General features: G+C 32.3%; 1 protein-coding gene across 19 annotated transcripts in view; it reads right to left on the minus strand.

Annotated features, from left to right (window-relative positions):
* ZNF280D (zinc finger protein 280D) overlaps nucleotides 1–23,330 on the minus strand; it is a 131,031-nt gene that overhangs the window by 72,365 nt on the left and 35,336 nt on the right. For all 19 annotated transcript variants that reach the window (XR_014258658.1, XR_014258659.1, XR_014258660.1 and 16 more), the window contains 6 exons: nucleotides 18,593–18,763; nucleotides 18,339–18,448; nucleotides 10,447–10,670; nucleotides 7,149–7,306; nucleotides 6,231–6,331; nucleotides 5,068–5,214 (listed from right to left, as the gene is read on the minus strand). Coding sequence is in view for 4 of the 19 variants with exons in the window: in XM_082445903.1 (XP_082302029.1) it covers nucleotides 5,068–5,214; nucleotides 6,231–6,331; nucleotides 7,149–7,306; nucleotides 10,447–10,670; nucleotides 18,339–18,448; nucleotides 18,593–18,763 (911 nt within the window). In the remaining 15 variants the exon portion in view is untranslated. The remainder of the gene's footprint in view (nucleotides 1–5,067; nucleotides 5,215–6,230; nucleotides 6,332–7,148; nucleotides 7,307–10,446; nucleotides 10,671–18,338; nucleotides 18,449–18,592; nucleotides 18,764–23,330) is intronic.

Below are 23,330 nucleotides of genomic sequence, written 5' to 3' on the forward strand. Positions count from 1 at the left end.
CTTGGTAAATTTAAGAAAATTGAAATCGTATCAAGTATCTTATCTGACCACAAGGCTATGAGACTAGATATCAATTACCGGAAAAATCTGTAAAAAATACAAACACATGGAGGCTAAACAATACACTACTTAATAACCAAGATATCACTGAAGAAATCAAACAGGAAATCAAAAAATACCTAGAAAAAAATAACAATGAAAACACGATGACCCAAAACCTATGGGATGCAGCAAAAGCAGTTCTAAGAGGGAAGTTGATAGCAATACAATCTTACCTTAAGAAACAAGAAACATCTCAAATAAACAACCTAACCTTACACCTAAAGGAATTAGAGAAGAAAAACAAAAAAAACCCAAAGTTAGCAGAAGGAAAGAAATCATAAATATCAGATCAGAAATAAATGAAAAAGAAATGAAGGAAACAATAGCAAAGATCAATAAAACTGAAAGCTGGTTCTTTGAGAAGATAAACAAAATTGATAAACCATTAGCCAGACTCATCAAGAAAAAAAGGGAGAAGACTCAAATCAACAGAATTAGAAATGAAAGAGGGGAAGTAACAACTGACACTGCAGAAATACAAAGGATCATGAGAGATTACTACAAGCAACTCTTTGCCAATAAAATGGACAACCTGGAAAAAATGAACAAATTCTTAGAAATGCACAACCTTCTGAGTCTGAACCAGGAAGAGACAGAAAATAGGAACAGACCAATCACAAGCACTGAAATTGAAACTGTGATTAAAAATCTTCCAACAAAGAAAAGCCCAGGACCAGATGGCTTCACAGGCAAATTCTATCAAACATTTAGAGAAGAGCTAACACCTATCCTTCTCAAACTCTTCCAAAATATAGCAGAGGGAAGAACTCTCCCAAACTCATTCTACAAGGCCACCATCACCCTGATACCAAAACCAGACAAAGATGTCACAAAAAAAGAAAACTACAGACCAATATCACTGATGAACATAGATGCAAAAATCCTCAACAGAATACTAGCAAACAGAATCCAACAGCACATTAAAAGGATCATACACCATGATCAAGTGGGGTTTATCCCAGGAATGCAAGGATTCTTCAATACACGCACATCAATCAATGTGATACACCATATTAACAAATTGAAGGAGGAAAACCATATGGTCATCTCAATAGATGCAGAGAAAGCTTTTGACAAAATTCAACACCCATTTATGATAAAAATCCTCCAGAAAGTAGGCATAGAGGGAACTTAGCTCAACATAATAAAGGCCATATATGACAAACCCACAGCCAACCTTGTCCTCAATGGTGAAAAACTGAAACCATATCCATGAAGATCAGGAACAAGACAAGGTGGCCCACTCTCACCACTATTATTCAACATAGTTTTGGAAGTGTTAGCCACAGCAATCAGAGAAGAAAAAGAAATAAAAGGAATCCAAATCGGAAAAGAAGAAGTAAAGCTATCACTGTTTGCAGATAAAATGATACTATACATAGAGAATCCTAAAGATGCTACCAGAAAACTACTAGAGCTAATCAATGAATTTGGTAAACTAGCAGGATACAAAATTAATGCACAGAAATCTCTTGCATTCCTATACACTAATGATGAAAAATCTGAAAGTGAAATTAAGAAAACACTCCCATTTACCACTGCAACAAAAAGAACAAAATACCTAGGAATAAACCTACCTAAGGAGACAAAAGACCTGTATGCAGAAAATTATAAGACACTGATGAAAGAGATTAAAGATGATACAAATAGATGGAGAGATATACCATGTTCTTGGATTGGAAGAATCAACATTATGAAAATGACTATACTACCCAAAGCAATCTACAGATTCAATGCAATCCCTATCAAACTACCACTGGCATTTTTCACAGAACTAGGACAAACAATTTCACAATTTGTATGGAAACACAAAAGACCCCGAATAGCCAAAGCAATCTTGAGAAAGAAAAACGGAGCTGGAGGAATCAGGCTCCCAGACTTCAGACTATACTACAGAGCTACAGTAATCAAGACAGTATGGTACTGGCACAAAAACAGAAATACAGATCAATGGAACAGGATAGAAAGCCCAGAGATAAACCCACACACCTATGGTCACCTTATCTTTGATAAAGGAGGCAAGCATATACAGTGGAGAAAAGACAGCCTCTTCAATAAGTGGTGCTGGAAAAACTGGACAGCTACATGTAAAAGAATGAAATTAGAACACTCCCTAACACCATACACAAAAATAAACTCAAAATGGATTAAAGACCTAAATGTACGGCCAGACACTATCAAACTCTTTGAGGAAAACATAGGCAGAACACTCTATGACATAAATTACAGCAAGATCCTTTTTGACCCACCTCGTTGAGAAATGGGAATAAAAACAAAAATAAACAAACGAGACCTAATGAAACTTAAAAGCTTTGGAACAGCAAAGGAAACCATAAAGAAGACGAAAAGACAACCCTCCGAATGGGAGAAAATATTTGAAATGAAGCAACTGACAAAGGATTAATCTCCAAAATTTACAAGCATCTCATGCAGCTCAAAATCAAAAAAACAAACAACCCAATCCAAAAACGGGCAGAAGACCTAAATAGACATTTCTCCAAAGAAGATATACAGATTGCCAACAAACACATGAAAGGATGATCAACATCATTAATCATTAGAGAAATGCAAATCAAAACTACAATGCGGTATCATCTCACACCGGTCAGAATGGCCATCATCAAAAGATCTAGAAGCAATAAATGCTGGAGAGGGTGTGAAGAAATGGGAACCCTCATACACTGTTGGTGGGAATGTAAATTGATACAGCCACTATGGAGAACAGTATGGAGGGTCCTTAAAAAACTACAAATAGAACTACCATACGACCCAGCAATCCCACTACTGGGCATATACCCTGAGAAAACCATAATTCAAAAAGGGACATGTACCAAAATGTTCATTGCAGCTCTATTTACAATAGCCAGGACATGGAATCAACCCAAGTGTCCACTGACAGATGAATGGATAAAGAAGATGTGGCACATATATTCAATGGAATGTTACTCAGCCATAAAAAGAAATGAAATTGAGTTATTTGTAGTGAGGTGGATGGACCTAGAGTCTGTCATACAGAGTGAAGTAAGTCAGAAAGAGAAAAACAAATACCGTATGCTAACACATATATATGGAATCTAAAAGAAAAAAAAAAAAAGGGGCATGACGAACCTAGGGCCAAGACAGGAATAACGACTCAGACCTACTAGAGAATGGACTTGAGGACACGGGGAGGGGGGAAAGGTAAGCTGGGACAAAGTGAGAGAGTGGTAGTGTACATATGGATATATATACACTACCAAATGTAAAGTAGATAGCTAGTGGGAAGCAGTCGCATAGCACAGGGAGATTAGCTCGGTGCTTTGTGACCAGTTAGAAGGGTGGGATAGGGAGGGTGGGAGGGAGACGCAAGAGGGAAGAGATATGGGGATATATGTATATGTATAACTGATTCACTTTGTAATAAAGCAGAAACTAACACACCATTGTAAAGCAATTATACTCCAATAAAAATGTTAAAAAAAAAAATCACATAGCCCATACAGTTGGCCCACACATCTCCTTCATAATTATCATTCTTCCTACATCTATATCTCACTCTGGAGCTTAATATAGCATATGGGGAAAATGATGTTAAAAGCCCCATAATGAAATAAAACTACTGTTTTATACTTTATTCTTCCTTTGAAAATTAAAAGCCAAAGAAGAAATACAGAGTACCAAGAACAGTGTTTCTCAAACTCTGTTCCTCAAGAAATGTTAATAGATATTGAGCAAATAAAGGGTCCAATAGCCAAATAAGTCTGGGGAATACATATTATATCCTTACTTAGAGATTTACAATGTTCATTAGCATATTAAAATTTTTGAGGAATCCTGTTTTAAAAAAGAAACAATGATTTAATTTTGTTAACTAGGGCTTTACCAAATTCATTTACCAGTAGCAATTGGTGGCGGGGGACATGTATTAACAACTGATGGAACATTGCTGGGGAAACCCAGAATCGAAAGATCTTGCCAGAACTCCTCAAGGATAGGTAGCATCCCAGTCACAACATAGGTGATCCCAAATTTATTTGGAAATTCTACTTTTATTATCTTTCCCAATGAAGAACCACAAGCCGATTTCATGATTATCTAATGACTAGAATGGAAAGCAAAGTGACCACCAATGCTGAATAAATTGACATGCCAGTTTAATCAATAACAAGAAAATGTAATGAGCTAATTAGTGAGGTGGCAAAACTTGATTACATGATCAGATTCAATAAATCCACTGACTTCTGGTTTTGGCAAAGGCTCTGTTATTGTTCTTTCAAGTGCTTAAGAACAGGATCAATGTTGCATTAAACTTTTCAGCCCAAACAAAGGATGACTTAATTGCTTCAGGAAAAGAACCAGTAAGTATAACATCAGAGTTCAAGAGATGGGTATAAGCACTAATACTGGGTCCCAAAAGTTACATAGCAGGACTAAATACAGTTCTTTGCCAGAGTTCATATATCAAGCAGTAAGTGTCACTACTGTTTCCTCTATCCCTGGCAGCTATAAAAGACCACTCCTGGTCAATGACGCCAACATGTCTTCTTATAATATGGGAGCTAAAAGTGGGAATAAAGTTTGAAGAGAAAGAGGAAAACACGATTATGAGTCATCAATCTTCTTTATCAGTTCAAACTCATCTTTTCCCCTGCTCCTGATAATTACCTTCCCCAGAAGGTAATTCTTAGCCTCGAAATATCCGATCTTTTGGATATTCTTCCACTCATCTTCTCTTTTTTCCTTCAATCCAAGGTTTCCTATTTCTAGCTATCTTTCAGAATTTTCATGTATGAACCACATCATCACCAGAAAGGAAGAAAGGAAAAGAAGTGGAAGTTTCACAGGTAATTCAGCATAAATTGCAAATTAATCATGTCATTTGGAACAATGCTGTTTCCCTTGCAGAACAAATCTAACCAACGTTCTAAGTCATAATCTATCTTTTCTCTAAAACAACATAAAGGAATAAAAACTGGCAAATCTCACCTGATGCTTCATGTAATGATGCATATAGGGTGTTGCAATTTTAATAACTTTGAGGCAAAATGGACATAGCAAGTTCTTAGTGTTTTCATGGGATGTTCTAAAATGAGTTTCTACATCAGAAAATGATGATGATCTATAATTGCAAACCTACAAAAAAAAGATTTAGTTTAACTTGAAAACTTATAATGATATCCAATTTCAAAGTAAAAATGATAGGTCACTTGTTCAGAAGAATATTTTGTACTATTAATTCAGCTCTGATGCCTACACAACCAAGAATCCCATTAATGCAAACATCGAAAGATAATCTTTGAGACAGAAGAGTTACCTTTCAAAGCTTAAGGATACTTCCCAAAATATAACTAGATTCCCTTATTTTTATCAGATATTTTTATCTGTCACCCCCAATCTTGACTTGAGTTTTCAAACTCTGACACCTCTGGTCCTATAAAGTTCTTCTGCTATATAAAATAGCATCTTCCTTTAGATTACAAATGGCCTCCAGGCTATAGAAGTGACAATTTATTTTTATCTTACTTTCCCATTCCTCCAAATTCTGGAAAAATACTAGTCCCAAAGCATTTGGTAGGGTTCTCTGAAGTAAAAGCATTTTGTATTTCCCTTGTATGCCTACATTCTTCCCTACAGGGTAAGATAAGTTCATGTTTGTCTTTCTGCCACAGGGCTTTTCTTTGTCTAGTTACAGGAGTGGGCAAACAATGGCCTATGGGCCAATTCCAACTGTCTGCTGACCCTACATAACAATGTATGAGTTATGCCAAGGGACTTCCTACTAATAAATTATTTACAGAAGATACTTTAATTTTAGCAACCAATTTTATCGAAATGGTTAGAAAAATAAAATATATTTCATGACATGAAAATTATATGAAATTCAAATTTCAGTGTCCATAAATAAAGTTATACTGAAACACAGTCATATCCATTCATTCACTTGTCTATGGCTGCCTGTGTGCTAGAGTGGCAGAGTTGATTTGTTGTAACGGAGATCTATGATCCTCAAAGCCTGAATACTTACTATCTTGCCCTTTATATAAAAAATGTGCTGATGCCTGGCCTAATAGGTTTAAATCTTGTACCCAAAGCAAGAGATAACAAACAAACCAAACAAACACGATGTATACAATAAAATATGTGTATACCTGGCAAATATATGGCATTTCACCAGGTTTATGATTGTCCTTCATATGTTGTAAAAGAATATGCTCTGTTTCAAATGATAATTCACATATTTTGCAAATGGCTAAAAGTGGGGGAAAAAAGACATTACACCATTTTAAGATATATATACACACATAAGTATTCAATCATTATGTTGTACACCTGAAACTAATACAATGTTATATGTCAATTATACCTCAATTTTTTTTTTAAAGTATCCTATTGAGGCAAATAAACAAAATCAGATATATACATATATAATTCATTTTGTACACCTATATCAACAACAACAATAATAATAGTAGTAGTATTGGTGGTGGTGGTAGTGGTGAACAGTTGCATAGTTGTTAACTGTGTGCCATGCCCAGTTCTAAGGACTTTACTTACATTAACTCACTCAGTTCCCATCAAAACATTATGAAGCAGGTATTTTTATTATCCCCATTATTCAAATATGAAGTGACCTGTCTGAGATCACATTAAGATCACATATTAAGAGGCAGAGCTTGGATGTGAACCCAGGCTGTCTTGCTCCAAAATCTGTGATTTTAACTACCGTTGTATTTACTTTTCTTATTCAAGTTTAAAAGAAGGGCACTGATTTCATATTTGAAAACTATGATCTGAGGGGCTTCTAATTTAGTCCCCCACATGTAATGCACAGGTTATTTACCATAGTGAATTATTTACAAGAGGGACTTTAATTTCAGTAACTAATTTTATTTAAAAGTTTATATAAGTTAAAAATTAACTTTTTCAACTTTACTCTCAAATTTCAAAGTCATCTTCTTATTCTTATTTTTCTAACACACTTGTTCAGAGTTCAGTAACAAACTTTTCTCAGAGTTTACATTGTTAAAATCAACAATACTCAATATTTAAATGAAATTATAACTTACTAGAAAATTCATGGGGTGTGTGTGTACTTTCAATGTGACACTGCAGTTGAAATGGTGTGGGAAACTGACGGTAGCAGTGCTGGCAGGTGGTGTGGTTTTCCCAGCTTTCACTGCTCTGCTTCTCAAGTTCCAAATGATGTTTCATGTGGTTCATAAACCTATAAATGATTGTCAACAGGTGCAAAAATTCAGATTTAAAAACAAAAATCTCACAAATAAGTACTTGAATCTAAATCTTAAAATTAGAGATATGATTACTGAAAATAAAATCTCTAAAGTCTTAAAGTCCTCTAGAAAAGTGTGCACTTTAAATAATCACTTTTATTAAGTAACTAAGTAAACATCTTTTCACCCTTGTTTTAAAATAAATAGTTATTATTAATTTGAAATATCACTAATTTGCTCTCTTGATTTCAGATTATTAAAATTTTTTTAAAGATAAAACAGCAGGTTTCTTCTCCATATAAGTATACTACTTACATTTATAAATAAAATACTGAAAGGAAGGAAACTCTACCACCAAAAGCAGCTACAGAGTCATGAGAGAAATCTTTTAAGCTATGAAGATATACAATAAATTCTAGCTGCTTAAAAGACAAATTACTGGTATTTTTACTTGTGTCTTGGTTTCTAAATGCATGTAATAGCAATTTTAATGCCTACAATTACAAGAACCTTTTGTCTTACTTAATGATACTGGTTTACTGTTAGCAAAGACTGTTCATTTTAACTTGCAGACTGTGCCCTTTGTAGGCAACGTCCATTTTTCAGTTTTACATTCTGCTATTTCAGCTTCCCTAAAAAGGCTTCTTATGAGCAGGAACTATGACCTTCAACAGCAGAGAGTGCAATATAAATGGGAATGCCTATTTAAAAGAGCTTACTGAAGCTTTTTGCTGAATTTGAAAGTAAAGTTATTCAATCAAAATAACAATTTTTAGACGGGGTCAACTATTAACAATTACTCACTTTGAGTCACTACAGGAAATAATGTTGAAATTAAGTGATAATATCATCAATCTGGATAGCAATCATCATAAAGGTTATAACATTTATTTTTTTTCACACCTCGCACAACACTACTCTTTAGTACAGGTTATGGTACACTTTGAAATATCTTTTAGACTTCCTTTGGTTTTTACACCAGCTCTACAAACACCTATAGGAAATCCTAGTCTTGGCTAAATATTTGTGTATAGAGAAAATGTCATGAGCCATTAAACTCTCAGCTTACAGCTTTCAGCAATTAAAATGTATCTAAATAAAATAATTTCTTAACTAGCAAGCTTTCTCTCAATTATTATATTAGCCCCCATCAGGAGCTCATACTACTTAAACCAACAGATGGAAATGAGGGAAACAAAAAAAGCAAACATCTTGCAAGGATATTCACAGAATAAAATAAACCTGTTTTGGGTGACACTCAATGTAGGGGAAAAAAAAAACACCATACGTTGACAGGGCAGAGAATAGAAATCTACAGCTATCACCTTCTTACCATTCTCTACAAATATCAATTTACCCTCCCAGTTTTTACTATCAAGGTAAAATATTACCTAACATATTCAACTTCTTTGGTTATAAGTTGTTTTCTATTAAGTTTACATTTACTAAACAATCAGTATTTCCAAAAACGCTCAATTCCTGGATGTTACCAGATGCTGCTTGCTTAAAATTTCTAGATATTAGGACACTCTAGAAATATGTAACTAGTATTCTGAAACAATAACAAAAAAAAGAAAATTTTTACTTTCATATGTTTAATATTAATGTGTTAATCTCAAAGGAAAATAAAAAAAACTACTGCTGAAATAAATTCTAATATCATATATATATAACATTTAAGAATAATAAAGAACTATGCAGGGGAGCCGTATTTCTATGCATTTTACTATATTTATTAACATGATTTTTCTGGTGTATTTTACTATTAAAATGGTAAAAATATGAAAATAGGGGAAAGAGTTCTATTGTAATATTGTTTCAGTGTTATATCACGAAGTACAATATTCCTTCTGTTAAACTACTGGGACCATTAGCTATTGATGGCTGTTAAAACTTGATGAAAGGAGATAAATGTGAAAACTCATATGAAATAATGTATCTAAAAGAATTTTTAAAACTATAAAGCACTACCATAAAAAAATAATTATTATAGGAGTTTATCGCAGTATATTTCAGGGTTTTTCTATATGCTTCTTCTTGGACCCAAGAACTCACAGGAAAATAAAATAAATGCTGGGTCTACAAGTAAACTATAGGTGCCTAAGAATGCTAATTACAAATAACAGTCACCAAGGGTAAACATAAAAAGGTATGCATATATATGTTTGTACACACACACATGCCTCAACTGACGGAAGTACACTGACATCTGCAACTTACTTTGAAATGCATAAAAAAACCCAAATAGTTTGAAGGAAGGATGAATAGCTATATGGTAAAGCAAGTACAGTTAAATGTTAATGATAGAATCAAGATGATAAGTATACAAGTGTCCATTACAAAATATTTTTAAATTTGTTGAATGTTGAACATTTTTATAATAAAATGATGGTAAAAAACCTTACCAAATATAAATGTCAAGCTATGTAACCAATAAAAATATCAATCAATATGTCTTCTCATTTTATTCTTATAACTAACTCTTTTATAGGATGACAGCTACTAATATGCCATGTAACTCAAAGATTACTGTAAGTTCCTAAAATTTGAAGCATACATGTGTAAAAATTTCAAAATTCCACTGCAATTAAATCTCTAATTTTTAAAGGTGTTAAAATTTAAAATCAAAGCAGTCATGTTTCCTAGAACTGGTACTTCTCCAAAGAATATCACTTTACCTGCAAGGTAAGTGTTCTAAAAATTATAAATTGAGAGATTTGAGCATTAAACAAGATTATATAAGAGGTCAAACTGGACAAAACATAAATAAGTGGTTCTTCTTGTGGTGTGAAAAAAAATAAAATTCAAAGGCAGTTAAATATGAAAATTATCTCATGACAATTCCTAGATCACTGATAATATAGGTAAAAGAAGTTAATTTTGTTTTATTTGAAATAAAGTTTATCCTTTCTTAAGTTATTTTAAAGAAATACAACTAACTGGATCCAAGAGTCAACTCTAAAATATAAGAAAGGACAAAAGCTTTTTAACAAGAGAATCTGTCTTTGTTCTTAGTGCAAAGTGTTAAAATCTCTTACCTAGAATAACATTAAAAAATGCAAGATAAAGATACAACATTTATATCTGTAGCATTCCAATTTTCAAATAGAAATGAAAATAAGTGCTAACATACCTAATATTATTTTTAAGAATTTTCAAGCAACTGAAGCACTTAAAGGTTGTGTAAGTCTTCTGTTCTTCCTGGACATCTCCTTCATGTTTTCCATAATAAAAGTCATTAACTAACATGATCAGTTTTCCTTTTTCTGAATCAACAGTCTTACTTTTATTTGCTGTACTTGAAAATTCTGTTTTAGCCAGTCCCAAAAAGTTATTTATCATGTCTGGACAACAGTACTGAAAGAGAAAAAACAGAAGTCTTATTTATCTCTTAAAACAATTAGAAACCAAAATACGGTTCTTTGTTTACAACTAAGGTCAGACCATGTAAAACTATGCTTGGTGATATATCTGGAAGAATATTCACCAAAAGCTTGTGGTGCATATACATACTCTCAAAATCTCAAACAATAAACATCTATTATCTTAATAAAAAAAATTTTTTTTAAAGAAAGAAAAGAGAAACCTTAAAACCAGGACTCAACTATTGATCTAATAGTCTTTTCCTTATAATTTGTCTTTTCAGATGTAAATATTTAACAACACTTAAGTTAACAAAACTAAACATTGTTCATATCCATGCCATGACAGAGTATAGAAAGGAAATGTAGTTTTACATGCCATAATGTATATGTTTAACTATATATATACTAAATTTCATAATATCTGGTTGGAACTGGACATTGAGCACAGCTAACCTGCCATTCCTTAGACTCAAGGTGCTAAAAAATGCATAGGGAAAAAATAAAGAACCATCAGTTATGTCTTGAAAGCTTCAACAGTTACATCTTGAAATCTAGAATGCTTATATATTTGACGGGGAAATTTAGTTCCTCATTTGGAAAATCAAGATGTCATATAAACTGGTTCCAATGTGAAATACTTTCATACATGAGCTTTTTTTTTCCAACAAGATAATTAATTTATTGTACATAATTTTCAGTTTTAGAATTTCTCTAAGGCAGTTTTACTCAGAGGGCTATCCAAGGAAGACCTGCATTAGAAAAACCAGAAGTGCTTGTCAAAATGCTAATTCCTGGGCCTACTTCAGACCAATAAGCCACAAAGTCTAGAGGTAGGGCCCAGAAATCTATATTTTTTAACAAGGCACCTATGTAATTCTTTTACAACATAAACCAACTCACTTAAACTCTTCCTAAACATGTCATCTCGTAAATTAGTAGCATCATAAGAAAGTCTGAAAATCTAAACACAACTCTATTCCATTTCTAAGAATAACAAAATCCACTTCCTCTCCTGCCATATTGAAATGTTACATTATTGGTGAAACTTTCTGTGTCACATGAGAAGCTGGACTTTTGATGCAAGACAGACCTATAATATTTCCTTCGATTGCACTTATTTTGTTCACCTGTCAATTCTGAAACCTACAGAGGAAAACAACACACACAAAAAAATCTGAAATAGATCCAAAAGAGAGGAGAAAAAAATACTAAATAAAACGAACTGACAAAAAAGTGACAGAATTTATGCTTAGGAGTTAAGGTTGCACCCATAAGCTGAATTAGGATAAGGGTATTAATTCTCTAATACAATATGACCCTCTGTAGTCTACCACTCTGAATAAACACAATTGAAATGAAACCACGATAAAAAGAGGGAAATGAGAAAGGTTTTGCTACCTATGTTTCTAGATTCTTCTTAAGACACATAAAATTTAAGAGCTCGAACTTAAGAAAGTCACACTGGGGTTTCCCTGGTGGCGCAGTGGTTAAGAATCCACCTGCCAATGCAGGGAACATGGGTTCGAGCCCTGGTCTGGGAAGATCCCACATGCCACGGAGCATCTAAGCCCATGCACCACAACTACTGAGCCTGCAAGCCGCAACTACTGAAGCCCGTGCACCTAGAGCCCGTGCTCTGCAACAGAAGAAGTCACTGCAATGAGAAGCCCACGCACTGCAACAAAGAGTAGCCCCCGCTCGCCGCAACTAGAGAAAGCCCGCTTGCAGCAACAAAGACCCAACACAGCCAAAAATAAATAAATAAAATAAATAAATTATTTTTTTTTAAAAAGTCACACTGTTACAAAGGACTTTAGAAAGCTAAAGTCTAAAAATGTTGTTTTTGACTTTAAGGACAAATGGAGAAAAGGATGAGTCAGAGTAAACTCACCAGCACTATTAGAAAAATGATTTAATATATGTCTTACTACAAATGATGTGTATCAGTAACATCATTTGATAGACAAAATTCCTCATCTTATCTGCAGTTTTACTATAGGGATGATCTCAAACATCAACTGGAAAAAATTGTAATGCACAAAATGACATAAAACAGAATAGTCTCACTAATTAGAAATGTGGATAATCTTATTTACTCAAACATTAAATCTGGCTTTCAGACTGCAGGAGTTACTCTGAGTCATATTTGAGAATTGATTCTCTTCTGAAATCTACAAAATAATCTATGTAATCTACAGTAGAGTGTGCTGTAAGGTTTATATTCTCCAGAAATGTCTAATTTAGTACATTATAAACGTTTGTTACTCTAAATACTCATAAATGCATAATAGACGATAAATTGCTTGCTGTTCTTCCATTTTCTTTTTTGTTCTACAGAAAAGCAAGATTTTAAAAATAAACATGCAAATCTCATTCACAATATCCTTTAAACAATGTTTCATATTCCTATAAAATAGCTGAATGATAAACCACTGACAACCAAGAATGGATGAGGTGCACTGAAGAAGGTTGGGGGATTTAGTAATTGAGAGGAAAGTATCTTACAGAAAATATCCAAAAGGCAAGAAAGCAAGTTAAGAAATGAGAACTAGGCTTAGATTTAAAGTTTTATGGTAAGACAGAACAAGTGATGGATGGCACGGCTGAGCTATGGCCCAACACTAACTGGTCACCTTTTATTCAGCCCTAGTACACTTTTGGTTCTAGCCCTTCACTGTAACCCCAGGTTCATCCCTTATTTTCCTGGGTTAGTCATTCTGCAAATATTAAACACTTTAATGCCATATACTATAATTTGACAAACAGTAGATAACATCTAAACACCATTCTAATCTTAACTCCTCCCAATAGACATACCATGTTCTGTTGCTTTCTTAGTACCTAAAAATTTAGATGGGATTTCCAGAGCAAAGAAGGGGTACCATTTTTAAATAGTAAAAAAAAAAAACTTCCCATATGGTCATCCTACATAAGTCAATATTTTTCCCTTCTCCTTGTGAGATACATCCAAAAAGCCACAACAACCAAATTCCAAAAATTTAATTTTCATTAAAACTCAAAGTCAGATAGAATCCACAGACTCCACAACATATGAAAGCACTACCAAAAGCAGCAAGATCAGGCAGAAGACAGGCAGCTGGAAGCAGACCAGAGAAATCAAAAGAACCCAATGTTAACAGACCTTAGAAAGTGTCAGCAAAACATACATTCTAAGGTGAAATACACATCATGAAGTGCAAATCTATGTTCTTTGTTTGCAAAACCAAGTATAGGAGCTGGAGCAAGAAGGATGGCAGAAATTCCTCAAACCTCATTCAGTACAGAGAAACAGAAAAGGAATGCTACATATAAAATCAGACACACAAGTTACACTTATAGGAAGAAGTTGTATAAACCAGCTAATAGGCTGTGAGATTATCCTGGCAACCTATGCTTCCCAAAAGGAGCTTTGTACAAAACAACTAACCCAAGAAAATCTGACTTGTTCAATATGATAGAGACTTACATCTAAACAAAAATACTTTAAAATAAATTGAGGAAATGTAAAATTCTCACAAAAACACCTTAGAGCAGATGCAGATGAAAATAGGGGCCAAAATTTTTGCCATAAATTTTAAAAAACTTAATGAAGCAACTGTGTCTATTTGGAAGACCAAAAAGCAAGAAGAGATGGCAAGACAAAAAGAAGACATAAAGAGTGGCAAAATCAAGAGTAAAAGTAGAGAAAAAAAATAAAACCAGATAGCTAAACACAAATTAGAAAAGTACACTGGTGAACAGATGTTGGAAAATAAAATAAATGAGAAAAGCAAAGTAAATTAAAAGAAAGAGGAAAGGGGAGGGGAGGGGAGGGGAGGGAAGAGGAGAGGAGAGGAGAGGAGAAGAGGGAAGAGAGAAAGAACTAAAAGGATTAGGAAGAAAATCACAAATATTCCAGACAAAGGACATTGAACAAATGAACAAATGAGTACTGGACAACACCCAGCCCTCCAAATAACAAAACAATTGTATGGAATTTAAAGATACAAATCAAGAAAACTACACTAAAATAAAGGAAGACACAAATTTACAAGCTGAAAGAACATGCTGTATGTCAGAAAAGATTGATCCAAAATTCTCAAAACGAAGTCACTGTAGAATTATCAGTCTTTCAAAATAAAGAATCCTCTGGACAGCCAGGCAAAAACAGCAAATCATTTATAAAGGGCAAAATAATTCAAGCTTATCCCAAATTCTTAACAACAACATTAGATACTGTAAAACAAAAGCAACACCAACAAGATCCTCAAAGTGGGATCCAACTTTATATCTGGCCAAACTGTCTTTCATGAATGGACTATAGTCAAACTGTTTTGAACATGAAGGAACTCAAAGAATACTGTTCCCAGGCCCTTCCTGAGGAAATTACTATGGGATAAACTTTAGTCAAACAAGAGATAACCAAAGGAACCATAACAGAAAGACTGGTGATGAGTACTGAATATATTTACTGTGGAAAAGGATTAAAACAAATACAGAAATAAGGTTAAGAAAACTAAATGAAAATGTCATATGCCCTGACAATGGAAAAATGATACAACCAACAAATAAAAACTGAAAGGAGGTAAAAGGACAATAAATATGAGGTCAAGAGAATTCATAGATTGCTTCACATATGGTAGCAGTACATCAAGGAATATAATTTAGAGCTACCAAATAAAGAAGTGCAGGTATGAGCATTTTCAATAGTACAAAGAAATAGTACACTCAGAAAGATAATATTGACTAAAATCAGTAGGAGAGGAGAAAGTAAGGTTGGGGTTAAGAATAGGAAATTTAATGCTACTTTAATCAATTTTAATAGTAGAGAATAGCCAAAGGAATAGAAGACTACCAGAATTATATTAACGTTAAAATTAGAAGGATAAACAGTAAAACAAAAATACAACTTCCCTAAAAACCCAAATTACATACATGTAAAGCAACCACATAGTGAAAGAAAGAAAGAAAGAGAGAAAGAAAGAGAGAGAGGAAGAAAAGAGTTTAGCAAAAAATTGTGACAGAACCAAGATCAAATAAACCTGTCACATCTATGAAAATAAGTAAATTTAACTCAACTACTGAAACAAAAAAGATTTTCATTATAGGATCACAACTTTCTGCTTAAAGCAAGAGGCATACTTAAAACAAAGCCACTCAGAAGGGTTGAAAATAAAAGGATAAACAAAGAATACACTAGGCAAATAGAAACCAGAAGAAAACAAGGGTTGTGAGCCTAAAAGGCATTAAACTTTCAGACAAAAAAGGACATTTTATAAAAATGCTAAAGGACGCATTCACAATACAGTTATAAAAGAGATTCATCTGTATCACAAACAATAGCAACAATCTTAAAACAGAATTGCAATATACCAAAAAAATATATTGGTGGTGAAAGATGTAGATTGAGATGTGGTATTTCTCAATCCATGACAGAGCAAGTAAACAAAAAAATAAGTTAAGTTACAGAAATCTAAATAATGTAATTAATAAGCTAGATCTGGTTGATAAATATCAAATTCCCTAAAAAAGAAATAACGTACCTATCTTCAAGTTAAATAGCCCATACACTTGTCAAAAGGGGAATAACAATAAGTATTTGGGAGACCTTGAGCTTTTTACCATTAAAAGTTTGAACACCAGTTATGCCAACTAACTGGCTATAAAACAATGAGAAAAATGTCTATCTCAAAGAATTTTCTAAGGATTAAATGAAATAATGTATTTAAAGCTTAGTAGTCTCACATGGTCTCAGGTAAGTATATTGTTCTTATTATTGTAGCATATTTGAATTATGTTTTAGGTATTCTTCATTGAAAGAAAACATTATTTCTGTGGTACAGTCATCTACTCACCTATAATAAAAGCAAAAAAATCATTTACAAATAATCTAAAAATCTTATTTTTTTCAAAATAGAAATTATTATTGTAAATTATAATTTATGTATAAAATGCATAATCTAGAACATAAAGTCTCCATAATTTTATACTTCCCTGTCCGAGATCTGGTGACTATTCTCTAAGATTTCTTTATGATATAAAGGAATATAATAAATTATTCATATTACATTCAACTTAGTTCAATAATATATCTTAGAGCTATCTTCCCATATCATCATTCTAGAGATTCCACCTTTTTTAAAAATGCTGCATAGTGTTTTATTATATGAATATTATATGAAGTTGTGATTCTTTCTAATATGAGTAATCACAAACAATGCTATAATATGTTTCGAAAGTAAAGCTACATTTTGGAAAATGATTGCCAGTCTCAGCAGGTACAGTACATATAATGTGCTACAGCTTGTACACAAAACAGAAAAGAAGTAAGAGCACTTGTGTTCACCTGTTTATGCAGAAAGAAGACCAGGGAGGATAGAAAACAAACTAATAAAAAATGTTTTCTTTGAGAGTCATACTGGGAACCAGATAAATAAGAGACAGGGACAAGAGTTTTTACTTGTATGCCTTTGTAAACTTTTCAATTTTGAATCATATGACTATTACCTATTCAAATAACTAAAGATAACTAAAGAATTTAGCCCTTTCTTTTTTCCCTATGTCCAAAATGCAAAACATGAAAAAACATCAGGTATCTCATCAAAATATTACATAAATAGGAAAACTGAAAGCACTTGTACAGGTTAATTCTCATATAAGAACAAACCACAAAGTGCAATTATCAGGGAGTACATACTGTGAGCTAGAAGTAGTGACAGACCAAATAGAGTTTTGTATTTAAATAAAGAGACTATATTTGAAATTAAAAAGTTCCTTTATTTTTTTCTACTTTTTTTGTAAAATACTGAATTTCAAAAAAGATTTGTCAATCCCTGAAACAGTGAGCAATCCCTGAAACTTTTCCTTAGATATTTCTTTACCATTGCATCCTTCTCCTTCCTTCTTTTCTCCATATGATCTACATTGCCTTTTTTCTTGTCTCTTTCCCCCTTCCTTGCATTTATACCGGGCACAGAAGAGGAATACAGGCTATCTTTCCATAGACACAGCAGGGTACTGTAAGATTCTACCAAAGTATTTTAAGTGAAGTGTTACCTAAACCTCCTATTTCATTTGTACTTTGAAAATTTCTTAAAATCTAATTTCAGGAACTTCTTATACCAATAAAAAGCTCAAATTAATTTATAACAATTACACAAACTATATTATGGACTAAGTTAAAACAATTATTTCATATAAAATCCTCCATCATTTGGAGTTTATGTCTGAGTATTGAAATTAAAGTAAAACTAAGATTTTCATTGTGTAATATGACATGCACATGTTAGTATGAACAAAAAAGATAACTAAAGGAACTGTTAACTTATATGAAATATTAAATACATAATAAAATGCCTATTTTTAAGAAGTTTCAAGTATGCATAAGCTAGTAAATAAGATATTCTGAATAATGCATTATTTTCATTTAAAATTAGAATACAATAAGCAGACATTATAATGTATATGAACTTAATTTTTAAAATTTGATGATTCAGAAATTTAAAAATCTTATATGAAGACAATCATTATGAATATAAACTTTTACCTAACTTATATGTAAATACCAATATGAGAATATTTCTTATCTAAATATCTGAACAAATCATTATTTACTGCAAATCAATCAATATTTTTAGGGATTTGCAAACCTTTTTAAAATTAAATTTTGAAAAAGTTTTACCTTCATGTGATTTTTCAAAGGATCCAAAAGATTGAAATGAATATTGCACTTTGGACAAGCTCTTGGAAAAGGTGTTCCATTTTTAGATTGATTTGATGAGATATTTGTACCTAAAATAAATTCAAAATATATATGATTCAAAATTCATCACTTTTTAACCTTCAATAACCACTACTGATAGTCTGTACTACAATTTCTATAATTCATATATAAATACTATAATTTCTTTTTTATATGCCACATTTCATATTTACCTTTTGACGGCACAGCCTGGGGAGATGTCACTGAAAGAGATTTAACTGAAGAAAATACAGCTGAGGAATTTGTTCCAGAAACACCTTCACTGGGTTTAGACTTTTTTGGATTAACACTGTTTACTTCAGAAGTAGAAGGACGTTTTGATAAAAATGAACTTTCATTCATACCTATAATGATTTAAATAGTGAGAAAATATTTTTAAAGACTTTAGAACATTGCTTACAACTAAGTAAAAATACTTTGAAGTGAAATTAAATGTAATATAATTGAATTATCACATCATACAAATAACAATAAATAATGACAAAAATGGATGTGATCAAAAGTTAAGGGATATAAAGAAACTATATAAATATCTATTACATACTATATATATTCAAATTATTCATAAAATACCTTTCTATGTAAGACAATACTAAATATAACTTCAAATAAGGAAATATATAAACAGCTATTATGAAAGAAGGCAGAGCAAGCAAAAAAAAAATGTTAAAGCACAAAGAATATGCCAGGGTTCCCACAAATGAATTAACTTTAGATGCTTAAGTGAGTGAGTTTGTTTAAAAAAAAAAAAAAAAAATCCAAAAATTTAGAGAGACACTTTAGAAGCTGTTTATTTAACGACTTAAAATGTCCAATGAAAAGTTAGTTTTGTCCACCTAACAAAGAGGTGGTCTACTCATGGCTTTAGGTTATATTATCCATTTATTCCTACATACAAAGTGGAAACTACTAATCTTGAATGATAAAACCTCATTCATTCATGTGAAAGGGTTCATAATAGAAGGAGTTAGTATTATACTATGGTTTTCAAATTATCTTCCCCAGAGCTTAATGGGCTCCTCATAGGGAATACACTGGGTGTGTTTGACAGAGAAACTCTGCTTTTATATTTTATTTATTAGACTTTTGCATAAAATTTTGTTTTTACAGGGATTTTATTCCTAAATGAAGTCTTAGTTTGAAAACTATAACCTTTTTGCTAAAGGATTTTAGCCTTATTCAGAGCATTAGCAAGGGAAATAGGGATATTTAGGCTATAACTAGGCTGGGTAACAAGGATTTTAAAACTGCACATCATATTTTAATGCTCCCAACTGTACACTAAAAGTAGAAGCAGTATATACACTAGAAATATTCCAGGCTTTTAAACCAGACAGGGTAAGTTTAAATCCAGGCTCTGTCACTGATAATAGCTATGTATTCTTGGCTTATGTAATTAACTTCTCAGAGCTTCAGTTTGTTCTTTTATAAAGTAAGAGTTTTAATACCTTATTTTACAAAGCGCTTTTAAGATCAAATAAGATACTGTATTTAAAGCACCGAACACAATATTTGGTACAAAAAAGGCATTCAATAATAAATGAAAGCTATTATCATTACTAAAAAAATTTCATATCTTAACTTACTTTTAAAAGCAACCAACACAACATCTAGCACATAGAAAGTATTCAATAATAAAAAAAACAGCTATTATCATTACTAATAAAATATTTTCTATCTTAACTTACTTCAGAGGGGAAAAAACTATTGTAGTAGATTTACCTGTCAGCTTTTTAATAAGGAGAAATATGCCCGGAAAATAAGAGTATTACAATAGTTGGCTCCTCTGTTTCATCCTTTGAGATAACATAAAAATGATTTTTTCTTTTTCTATCTTCAAAGCATGTGATTACTGAACATAAAAATGATTTTTTCTTTTTCTATCTTCAAAGCATGTGATTACTGACGGTTATACTATGGGAACTCGGGAAACATTTTGTGTAATCACAGTAGCATTCTTGTGAGATGCTGAGGTTACCTGAAAAGCTAATGAGTGCTGGTATTTTGCATTAATATTCTGATTATATAACAGGCTAGACAGTACATCAGACTTTTATTATAAGTATTTTTTTTAACATAAGAAATAAAATTACTCTGAATTTAAGAGTTTTAAATTCTGACCCTTTAATTTATCTCTATTGTCTTCGGCTTGTATTGTTGCCCACACTCAACACCTCTATCTCGGCCAGTAAAAATCCTATTCTCATTCAAGATCAAACTCAAACCCAGTTCTCTCCAAACATCCATGATCACTTGACCTTGATCAGTTAATGCAACTGAACATATTGCACCTGTTACCATTCATAACAAATATTTGTTGTAGAGTCCTTTAAAGCTTATAATGCATTTCACGTTTTATTTATCTTATTTGGGCTTCAGAAGCCCTAACTAAAATAGAGCAAGAATTAAAATTATATCTACAAATGGCTGATTGAAGGTCTGGAGAATGACTGCATTAAATAAGAAAAATAAAATCTCCATTTTAATAGTATGAGAAAACTGAAGTGTAAAGACATGCTAAAGACTACAAAAATCTTAAGAATAGCAGTTCAAATCTACAGGCTAAAGTCTCTCTGCAGAAAAAAACTTAGAAGGAGAGCAGGAGTCACTGTCCTTAGTCCCAAGAAGTTTCAATAACTCAGACTTTTTCTATAAATAAAGTTCATGTGTTTTGTAAAACCAGACTTAAGACAATTATTTTTTCTCCTTGTTTCTTTTGGTTCTTACCTATTTTACTAACTAGTTTTTTACAAATATGTAGGTGATACCCAAAGAAATGAATATCAACTAAATATTATCTAAATGGAAAAACATTTTAGGTACTGATAATACTATAAAAAAAATCAGGAAGCATTTGGTAAATTTTCCACACTGATTTATTAGTGAATAATCTAAAAATTCCCCCAAATCTCTATTTAGTCAAGTATTTGAAATATATCAAAATTGCTAGTATACAAAGCATAATTGCCTGTACAAGGAATTTTCAATTAGATAAAATTCTTTCATAACACACTAATTTATTTTAGGTTAATGAAGAACTTTGTTAATAGTATATAATAAAAGTAACTCTTCTTCAATAGGGAAATTTCATTACTCCTTCAATAGGCATTTACTGAGTAATGACTATACACGAATTTAGTGCAGCCACTTTATAACAGCACTCTGTAATAATATTTTATACCTAAATCGTTTATTGAATATAAACACACTAACCTAATTGAGAATTTAACTATAACCATACACTTTTCCATACTAGTGGCCATAGAACCTAATAAATATTTCTTTTAACAGAGTATTTAGGGTATCAGAGGACTTCTCTAACTTATATATATTATTTTAAGATTTTTCTCAAAAACAGAAATATAGACCAATGGAACAGGATAGAAAGCCCAAAAACAAACTCACGCACCTACTGTCAATTAATCTATGACAAAGGAGGCAAGAATATACAATGGAGTAAAGACAGACTCTTCAATAAGTGGTGCTGGGAAAACTGGACAGCTACATGTAAAAGAATGAAATTAGAACATTCTCTAACATCATACACAAAATAAACTCAAAATGGATCAAAGACCTAAATGTAAGGCCAGACACTATAAAACTCTGAGAGGAAAACAGGAAGAACACTCTTTGACATAAATCACAGCAATATCTTTTTTGATCCACCTCCTAGAGTAATGAAAATAAAAACCAAAACAATGGGACCTAATTAAATTTAAAACCTTCTGCACAGCAAAGGAAACCATAAACAAAATGAAAAGACAACCCACAGAATGGGAGAAAATATTTGCGAACGAAGCAACCAACAAGGGATTAATCGCCAAAATATACAAACAACTCATGCAACTCTATGTCAAAAAAACCAAACAACCCAATCAAAAAATGGGCAGAAGATCTAAATAGACATTTCTCCAAAGAAGACATACAGATGGCTAAAAAGCACATGAAAAGATCCTCAACATCACTAATTATCAGAGAAATGCAAATCAAAACTACAATGATGTATCACCCACACCGGTCAGAATGGCCATCATCAAAAAGTTTACAAACAATGAATGCTTGAGAGGGTGTGGAGAAAAGGGAAGCCTCCTACACTGTTGATAGGAATGTAAATTGGTATAACCATTACGGAGAACAGTATGGAGGTTCCTTAAAAAAATAAAAATAGAGTTACCATATGATCCAGCAATCCCACTCCTAGGCATATATCCGGAGAAAACCATACTTCGAAAAGATACATGCACCCCAATGTTCATTGCAGCACTATTTACAATAGCCAAGACATGAAAGCAACCTAAATGTCCATCAACCCATCAACAGAGGAATGGATAAAGAAGATGTGCTACATATATCCGATGGAATATTACTCAGCCATAAAAAGAACGAAATAATGCCATTTGCAGCAACATGGATGGACCTAGAGATTATCATACTAAGTGAAGTAAGTCAGACAAAAACAAATATCATATGATATCATTCATATGTGGAATCTAATTTTTAAAAATGATACAAATGAACTTATTTACAAAACAGAAACAGACTTACAGATATCGAGAACCAACTTATGGTTACCAAAAGGGAAACGTGGTGGGGGAGGGATAAATCAGGATCTTGGGATGAACATACACACACTATTATATATCAGATAGAAAACCAACAAGGACCTACTGTATAGCACAGGGAACTCTACTCAGTATTCTGTGATAACCTATATGAGAAAAGAATCTAAAAAAGAATGAATATATGTATATGTATAACATCACTTTGTTGTACACCTGAAACTAACACAACATTGTAAATCAACTCTGCTCCAATAAAATTAAAATAAAAAAAATAAAAATAAAGATTTTTTCAGCCCATGTTTAATGCCAAGTGCGAACAAGGTCAAAGTTGGTTAGCCTACTTAATTAA

Source organism: Balaenoptera physalus (assembly GCF_965194825.1).
Source record: "Balaenoptera physalus genome assembly, chromosome: 2".
Classification (NCBI taxonomy): domain Eukaryota; kingdom Metazoa; phylum Chordata; class Mammalia; order Artiodactyla; family Balaenopteridae; genus Balaenoptera; species Balaenoptera physalus.